At 38.3% G+C, this 9,515-nt stretch overlaps 1 protein-coding gene across 3 annotated transcripts in view; it reads left to right on the top strand.

Moving 5' to 3' along the window:
- LOC127424822 (protein spire homolog 1) overlaps nucleotides 1-9,273 on the top strand; it is a 60,627-nt gene extending 51,354 nt beyond the window's left edge. The window contains exons 10-18 of one of the 3 annotated variants that reach the window (XM_051670269.1): nucleotides 1,006-1,175; nucleotides 1,319-1,412; nucleotides 2,107-2,249; nucleotides 3,444-3,461; nucleotides 4,574-4,711; nucleotides 5,754-5,824; nucleotides 5,916-5,943; nucleotides 6,051-6,205; nucleotides 7,496-9,273. In XM_051670269.1, the coding sequence (XP_051526229.1) occupies nucleotides 1,006-1,175; nucleotides 1,319-1,412; nucleotides 2,107-2,249; nucleotides 3,444-3,461; nucleotides 4,574-4,711; nucleotides 5,754-5,824; nucleotides 5,916-5,943; nucleotides 6,051-6,205; nucleotides 7,496-7,745 (1,067 nt within the window). In that variant the 3' untranslated portion in view covers nucleotides 7,746-9,273. The remainder of the gene's footprint in view (nucleotides 1-1,005; nucleotides 1,176-1,318; nucleotides 1,413-2,106; nucleotides 2,250-3,443; nucleotides 3,462-4,573; nucleotides 4,712-5,753; nucleotides 5,825-5,915; nucleotides 5,944-6,050; nucleotides 6,206-7,495) is intronic. The other 2 variants (XM_051670271.1, XM_051670270.1) reach the window with 2 other exon arrangements.
- Nucleotides 9,274-9,515: the final 242 nt, after the last annotated feature.

A 9,515-nucleotide genomic window follows, 5' to 3' on the forward strand; every position in this document is an offset into this window, starting at 1 on the left:
GTGAGAAACAGCAGAATTCCACCTCCAGTTTGCATTGGAGTTCTGTTTTTGTTTATTTTGCAAAAATGACTGACTGCCATTATCCAGCTTATTACAAACCTGCTTGCCAGATTAATAAGTAAATGGACATGAAACACTGATGTGAGTTGAAATTATTTTATTAGTTTACATGTAGCAGACTCGCAGTACCCCGATAACTGGTCTGACATGACTTATTCCCCTGATGTGCGGTTGTTACTCAGAAATATCAGACCGCTATATGGCGCCATTGAACAATCAGAATCGAGAATTCCAGAGAGCTGTGTTATCAGTACAGTATAAGGGCATGTCAGGTATGGTATAGCATGAAAAACTGGTTGGTTTTACAGTTGGTCTTGCAATTGTAATTTAATCTCAAATTACCATGGTCCATTGTATTTTCTTTTGTTTTATGAATGAGGCTCCATTATACAATGTGATATAGGTCTATGAGTTTATCTAGTGTCTGGTATTCTTTGCTCTTGTGCCAGAGATCTTCATTTAAACATCAATCCTGATTTTTTTGCACCATTATGTGAGTAGTGACTTTGTTTTTCAGTCACAGAATTCAAACTTAATTGTGTTCTGTTGACTTGATTTTCCTGAATTACATTGTGTACCCTTGTTTTCATTGCTGTGGACATCAATGTTATGTAAGAAATCGATCACAAAATTCTACAGTGTAGAGTCACTCTTTGGTCCGAAGCCATTTGTTACTATAGAAGTATTGTTATTGTGTTTAATTATTATAAAAGTATTATAAATATTACCATGTAAAGCATTTGGCAGTTGGGCAGATTTACTGAGTGCAATAACTTCCAACAGCTTTGTTGTGATGTCTTAAGGCTTTGTATAGACAGAATGTGATTAAAATTAGAATTTTTGGAAAGGCATTTCAGTCTGAGAGGTCAGGTCAGATTTCAAGTGATTAAAATTAGGATTTTTGATGTCTAATTATACGCATCTATGATGTCCATCCTCAAACAGACTTCCCTGATGGACCCCGAAAGTTGGCCATCAGCACTCTGTCTCTGGCCAATGGCATGTCACCAGCTCACAGCCCCATTAATGGCGTGGCCGAAGGGCAACCAGTTTCCCAGAGGAAGAGATTGCTCAAGGCACCAATGCTGGCCGAGCTGGATAGCTCGGACTCTGATGTGAGTGTGTGTATTTTTTTGTTGTACTTTCTATTTCTGTTGTAGCCACAAAAGAGCGAGAACTGTCAAAATGTTGAACAAGAGACTTTACAGAGGAACATTTCCCAATGTGGTGGTAGTAATGGCCTCTTTTCATACTCCAGGAGGACACAACCACTCGGAAGTCAGACAGCAGTTCCAGCTTATCCACTTCAATGGTGGAGGACACGTCTCCAGAGTCCGTCATGGGCAAAAAGAGTAAGAACCATCATTAAATATCCAGAACTTTCTATTGACGGAACAATCAAAAACATGTCACTAACCCCATTTCCCTCTAATTTTCGTTCTCGCTGAGGAAAATCTTTGTCCATTTAGTTTGGCCATGCTTTGAGCTTGAAATCTGTGCACTGTCCTATGATACAGTCGTTATCTTGCATTTTAATCAGTGTTAAGGGTCGTTCACACCAAATGTGTTTTTGCGTCCGTACATGTGTTTTTCAATCGTTTTCCTATGTATATGCTAGACAGACATTTTTGACTGCACAGGAGCACTGCGTTTTGTAGACGCCATGTCAAAAAGAACTTCAACTTTTAAAAGACACTTCATGTCCTGTTCTATTTGTTGTGCTAAAATGTGCTTATTTGGTGCAAGAACAGATTTAGCCTGGTCAGCCCCTTGTGTATTTCTGCACACAAGATTTTTCACAGCTTCAGTTCCATACTGAAAATCAATGGAATCATGGGTGGACTCCAGTTGAAACGCTGCTTCAAGAAATTTCTAGCTTTTCTTCCACACATTTTTGAGTCTGCCTTCTGCATGTTTTTTTTTTTTCTTTTCTGCCTGTACTGAAGAGAACAACAGAATTGCATTGCCATGCATATTCACAGCTTGGAGGGGACATTGGCACTGACCATCCAATTAATCTTTTTCTCTATATTTTGTTTCTCCCAGCTCCCCCTCAGTTCCTGCCCATATCCTCCACCCCTCAACCTGACAAGCGTATCGCCCCACAGAGGAGACACTCCATAGAGAAGGAAGCTCCCACCAGCGTTCGGCCTTTCCTTCCTCCATCTCGCCAGAACTCCAAATCTCTGGTACGACCTTCAATAACTGCAAAACAAACTAACCTTTTTTTATTACAGAGCAGTTTGTTTTTGACTTGTTGCCTGAAAGCTGCTGAAGTACAAACACGTCTTTGCTGGTTGATGTAGACCCAGGACAGTAAATAAGAGTAATTTAGTGTAGTCAAATGGCCGCAGGGTGTGGTCACACTTAGCTGAACTGAGTCTTGTGAAAAGATAATTTGATTCTCAGGATTCAATGTAGTGCTGCAGTCACAGTGAATGTGGCAAGATAAAGTTAAAGGAAAACTTGTGCTTTCATTTTCAACCCAGAAGCCCAATTAAAAGCAACTCTCATTTACTCACCCTTATGCCATCCCAGATGTGTGTGATATTCTTTCTTCTGCTGAACACAAACAAAGATTTTTAGAAGAATATTTCAGCTCTGTTGATCCTTTCAATTCAAGTGACTGGTGTCGAGAAATCTGAAGATTCAAAATCCACACAAATGCAGCATAAAAGTAATCCATACAACTCCAGTGGTTAACTCCATGTCTTCAGAAGTAATATGATAGGTGAGGGGGAGATACAGATCAATATTTAAATAATTTTTTACTATAAATCTCCACTTTCACTTTTCACCTGTTGTGAAAGTGAAACAAAACAGGCGCCACAAGTACTTTCAGATGTGAAAGCGAAAGTGGAGATTTATAGTAAAAAGGACTTAAATATTGATTTATTTGGATTCTTATGGGTTACTTTTATGCTGCCTTTATGTGAATTTTGGAGCTTAAAAGGTCTGGTCACCATTCACTTGCACTGTATGGACTTACAGATCTGAGATATTCTTCTAAAAATCTTCGTTTGGGTTCTGTAAGTCATACATATCTGTGATGGCATGAGGGTGAGTAAATGGTGAGAGAATTTTCATTTTTGGGTGAACTATCCCTTTAACTAGATCTCGTATAGAGCTTTATCTTTTATTAAAAACAAATGGCTTTATTTAGCTTACTGCTAAGTGCATGGTGCATCACAGTAACTGATGAACAGTAATTGTGAAACCGGTTTGGTCTTTGAGCGGTTGTAAATTTGACAATCACAGACCTTATACAGGAAACCATTCTAAAACAGGTATACATACTGTAAATAGAGTTGTACTACAGAGTCATTGCAGTACAGATAAAGGGCTGTAATTGATCTGCTTTATTTTCCTGCTTCACACTAAAGCTGCGTTCCGACAACAAGGTAAATCACAAAATCTACATTTTCATACACAGATTCTGCATGATTATTTTGTAAGAGCCTCACACATCATTGTTACATCTGCAGTTTGAGCTGGCTTTTTCAGTGACCCAACAGTGCGCTTGCTTAATGTGAGCATGTTGCACAGTGTTGCATGGCCAGTAGGGAAAGCTATTGAGGGAACCGGCCCACACTATAATCAGTTCACTTAGACGTCATTTTATGATCTTAACGGAACTGTGCTCTGCAAACTTCTTCCTCCTTCCTGCATCATTCAAAAAGAGAATACATTTTTTTATTGATTTTTTTTCAATTTGTTTATGTAAATAAAAATAAACAGCTGCTAGTTTTTGACAAACACAAATAAATTCCCTGTTGTTGTTTTCTTGGACGGTTAGGCTCGAGCATTAGGCAGCGGTCGTGTGGTATGTCCCATCAAACAAATCAAACTACATATTATTAACGCTGGGATACAGTGTGCATAAAAGCCAATATGAGTCTCTTGTTTGATAGCTTTTGACCTGATTACATGAAGAGTTTGTTATAAGGTAACTTTTAGAGATGTAAATTGGCTTTTATGCATGCTTGCTTCAGTATGCCCTATTTAAGTGCATTTGAGAGAGAACTAGCATTTGGGTGCTATACATTGTTACATGCTTGTTTTGCATATTGCTTTACCTGTTGTGGTGAAACTTGCATAGTATAAGCAGAAAGTTTAACATTCCATTTACATTTATGCATTTGGCTCTACTTTTTCTCCGAAGCGACTGCATCAAATACATTTTATCAGTTTGTTCCTTGGGAATCGAACCCATGACCTTGGTATTACTAGCGCCACGCTCTACTAATTGAGCTACAGAAACATTTAATTCTTATCATATTAATGAATTAAATGTTCTGCTCTATCGCCATCATCATTTTGTTGTGGATTTTGTGTGTTGTGTTTGGTAGAGGGTGTAACCGGAGATCTAGATTTCAGATCTAGCATGAATGTTTTGGTTTTACATCCATTTTTAGCCATCCATCATTATCGGGTGTGAACACGTGGCATGTTTAAATGTACAATGTGTCCTTTGGCATGTTTGTGATGGTGGAATGTGATGTGTTTATTCCAGGAGGAATTCTGTTACCCTGTCGAGTGTCTTACTCTAACTGTAGAGGAGGTGATGCACATCAGACAGGTTCTGGTTAAAGCAGAGCTGGAGAAATTCCAGCAGTATAAAGACATCTATAATGCACTAAAGAAAGGAAAGGTAAGCCGTTTAAATGAACAAAATGTACAGTACTGTACACACTCAATGCAAGAGCTCTGTTCTAAAACCTAGCAAGCCGCACTGCTGACTACTGCCTACATAGGCAGCTGCTGGAATCTCATTAGTAACTGATTTGAAACGCTGTACTGTACATAGTCAACAACTCTGTGCATCACAAAAACAACTCGCAGTAAAGGAATATTCCGGGTTCAATAAAAGTTAAGCTCAATTTGCAGCATTTGTGGCATAATGTTGATTACCACAAAAGATAAAATTGACTCGTCCTTTTCTTTAAAAATAAAAAGAAGCAAAAATGGAGGTTACAGTTAGACACTTATAATGGATGTGAATGGGGCCAATTTTTGGAGAGTTTGAAGGCAGAAATGTGAAGCTTTTTATTTTATAAAAACACTGACATTAATACTTCTGTTAAAACTCATGCATTATTTGAGCTGTAAAGTTGTTAAAATCATAATTTTTGGGATTTAGGGTTTGTTGACATTACATCGTCATGGCAACGAAGTTGTAAAATTGGCTATAACTTTACACAGCAATTTTGTCACACTAAAATCATGTTAATACGCATATTACTTGTGGCTATACTTTTGAAACAGTGAGTATTTTAACGTTTACAGATTGGCCCCATTCACTTCCATTGCAAGTGGCTCACTGTAACCGTAAAACTGTTTATGCTTTTTTTTAAAGAAAAGGAGGGAAGAGTCAAAATTAGTTTGTGTGGTAGTCAACATTATGCCACAAATGCTGTCCATTGAGCTTAACTTGTATTGAACCTGGAATATTCCTTTAAGCATCTGCTAAATTATTAAATATAAAAGTAAAATGTAACTATGTAAAAACACAACATGTACACTGCCTACTTTTTTGGAACAGCCTTCACATTGGGAACATGTCTGTGATGCCTTAAAATGCTGTCTAGGTAGGCAGCTAACTAAGTTTCAGCTCAACAGAGCTGAGGAGTGTGCAAGCTGTCTTTGCCTGATTTTAGACTATAAGAGTATAATTTTGAAATCTCCCCTGTCAGCTTTGCTTCTCATGTCGGACGAAGAGGTTCTCCCTTTTCACCTGGTCCTACACCTGTCAGTTCTGTAAGAGGTATGTGGAGCTTTTTATTTCTGACTTACAATAAGGAACACAAAAAGTGCAGTAATATAATTACTGTTGTTCTTTATTTTCCTTCTTACAGGCCTGTTTGTTCACAGTGTTGTAAGAAGGTAAATGTGACGTCCTTAGCTTCTTGCTACTTTTGCATTATATAAGTTGAAGTTAATTTACAGGACATTTGTCTGTTTGCAAATGACATCATGTCCTCTTATCTCAGATGAAGATGCCTTCCAAGCCCCATGCCAGCCTACCCATCTCCTCTCTGGGCCCCAGCATTTTGCCCAAAAAGGATTCAGGAGCATCAGCTAAAACAGAGAAAACCTTTTCTACATCCGGCCACAACCGTAACAGCCTTCAGCGTTCCATGTCCAGGTAAGCACAACAGCACTCGCATCACTATCATTGCTGAGGGCGTTTGTATTATTATCATTTAATTTTCAAGGAATTACATTATTTGTTTCATGGTGCTGCGTAGGACATTTTCTATAGGTTGGCAGCAGTGACTATGTTTACATGGACACCAGAAAGCAGCTTATTGCTAGAAAGTAGCTTATTGCATGAAAACAGCATTCTGGTTTATATGCACTGTATAAGCAGCGTACTCTTTACTCCCATATACATGTGGCTCCGTCATTAAGCAGTTTTCTCCACAGCAACGTAATTTCCCCGTGAGGCTTGTGCAAAAAACAAACATGGTATCTGAAGAAGACTTCACTATTTTATACCCCATTGCTTCTCCTTTTTTTCCAGATATACCAGAGTTGTTGCTGTGTTTATTTCCTTAACTTTCTATCACAACCTACTGCGGAATTGCGCTGTATTAGTGGGGTAAATCTCCAGACTTCCCCTAATGTACGATAACATATACTGTACGTGAATGTGAGGGACCGTCGATATTTTCCAGTGGTGTTTATAAATGGGTGTAGTTTATAGTGTATGTGCCCCCACTGTACTCCTAGAAATGTTGAATTCTTTCTGCTTTGTTGACTTATTTTTGGGCTCTATATGACATTTGTTATCCGGTCTGTTCACGCATATGCACACTCCTCAAAAACCTGTTAGAACGGCACTTATGTGATTACATGACCACATACGCTGCGTTCTCCGGGAGAAACCTAGGTGTGTTAAACCGCTTTCTCGTAATCCCTTAAATGACGTAAGGAAATCAGCGTTATTGTTTACATGACATTTCAGAATGTCGCTTTCTGCAAAAACCCTGGACTAAACCGTTTTCTTAAGTGTATGTAAACGTAGTCACTGTCAAATAGAATTTTACATTAAAGGAATGCGCAGAGTGCTGGATGGTGCTATAGGAAGTGTAATCGAGCTTGAAATCATGATCGATTAGATTAGACTTCAGAAGACATGGATTTAACCACTGGGGTCTTATGAATGACTTTTATGCTGCCTTTATGTTTTTTTGAAGCTTCAAAGTTTTGGTCACCGTTCACTTGCATTGAATGGACCTACAGAGCTGAAATATTCTTCTAAAAATGTCCTGTTACCCTAAGAATTATATTTTATGCCATAATATGTATAACTAGGACTATAATAGAATATTAAGAACTATATCTGTTACAAAAGAAATAAATTAAAAAGATTCCCCATTAATTTCTGACCTTGGTTGGCAGTAAGATTGTTACTTGTAATGATCCCTTTCAGACTGTCCAAGCACGGTGAGCGCTCATCCTCCAAAGACGAGCTGGAGCTGCCTCAGCAGTTCACCGAGGACTGGAGCACCATGGATGTCTGCGTGGACTGCAAGAAATTCATTAATGACATCATCAGCAACAGCAGGCGCAACCTGTCCACCAAACGTGCCCGTCTGCATCGCAGGACCCATTCCGTCTACATGTCCTCTACCAGTTCTTCCAACTACAAGCCATCTGAACGGACTATCAAAGAAGTTTAGGATGATTATGACCCGCCTCTTAACCCCGCACTGAGTGACCACTGTCTTAACAGATCCAAAGTGCATGGAACTCTATTGGTGTGGTCCTCTTTTTAAAATGGCCCTGTTTATACTGTTCTCACCTGTCGCAAATGCTTCAGTCCTGGTGGCCAGAAAAATCTACTGAAAGTGCCAGACAGAAATAGAGGGTTTTTGTTACGTATGACAGTATGGCCACTGTTAGTTTTGTCATGTACCTTCGATACCTCTCCTCTTCCTTTTAAAAAGTGCCAGAGGTGAAGGAATAAAGCCGTCCCTCTTCTAGCATGAGCCCTTAGGCACCAGCTTTCTCAGGAAACATAGGTTTCATTTGTAATCAAAGCTTTGGAATGTAGTTTAAGACTTAAAACTTGTTTCGACTGGCCCTCTCCATGGCAAAGATGTACCTGGATTAACACCGAATGATATGAGGGTAAGAAAAGAGCTGTTTAGAGATTAATTAGTGAAAAAAAACGTAAGGCTGCTTTGAGCACTACAAGGCCTGAATGTACATTTTTCAATATAGAAAACTGGAACTCTGCAGTTGTATGTAAATAGTAAGCTGAATGATCAGCCTAAATGTTATAGATGTAAATAGGCATCCACCTCTGGTTTACTTTCTCCTCTTAGGAAGAACTTGTCGATCGCTGGAAGACAAAGAGACACTGTAATTAATGCCGCAACAATTCAAGATTAAGTCTTACCAAATGTTTTTTCTTATTGTTCGCTCAAACTGCTGCTGTGACGGTAACATGGTCCAATTGAATGAAGTTTTAGATAATTATAGAGAGTCCTTACAGATATATATTTTTGTCTGTCTAATGAGATGGATCGTCTGTGCCAAAACAGATCTTCACAATCTGAACAATATGTGTCTTGGACCTGATGTACATGCTCAATAACACTTACCGGAGGTGGGGGATCCAATTCACTCTCTCAGATAGAATGTAACTTATGTAGGATATGTTTAATGTACATGCTGCATATCCAAATCTCATCTGATCTACTTATCTAATATTAAAATCTGCTTTATTGTTATAATACTATGATTAATATTAATGGTTATTTTATTTTTCAGTGTCTTTTTTTTGTTGTTGCAAATATTGCTCTCTTCATGGTCATTTTTGCCACTTTCACTCAACCTTCATGTCTTAAAAATTGTAAATTAAGTTTAAGTATTAATTACCAATTACTAGTGCAATGAAACATTCTTCTCAAGCAGAATTTAACAACTCTTAATACAAGCTATTTAAGTCATGTCTGGGTTTTTGAAGGAGTATTTCTATTTTCTCCTCAGTTAAAAATAAAACACACATACCAATAGAAAAACGCAGTGCAATGGTATAAAGGCCTGTTGACTTGTTCTTCTGTTTTGTGCATAACTGACTGTACTGCCTTCCCCTGAAGAATGATTGGTGTGCATGATGAAATCTATGATTTTTTTTTTAACAAGGAGAGAATTGCCAATAAATAAAGCATTTGAATTTGAAATTATTGCATTTGAAATTGTATTGGATATTATAGCACATTTCACACCAAAGTGACACTGACGCCTCAATGAAATAACATCAGCAATGACATCATTTGAGCCCCTTTGGATATACCCCACCAGAAATATCTCTATGAATAACAGGATAAGCCACAACATTAAAACCACCTGCCTAATATTGTGTAGGTTCCCAGGGCATACCAGTAGAGGGCAGAAAAGCTTCAGTTTTAACAGCTGACTGTAAAACTTCTGGAATAGTTGAC

Source organism: Myxocyprinus asiaticus, chromosome 34 (assembly GCF_019703515.2).
Source record: "Myxocyprinus asiaticus isolate MX2 ecotype Aquarium Trade chromosome 34, UBuf_Myxa_2, whole genome shotgun sequence".
Classification (NCBI taxonomy): domain Eukaryota; kingdom Metazoa; phylum Chordata; class Actinopteri; order Cypriniformes; family Catostomidae; genus Myxocyprinus; species Myxocyprinus asiaticus.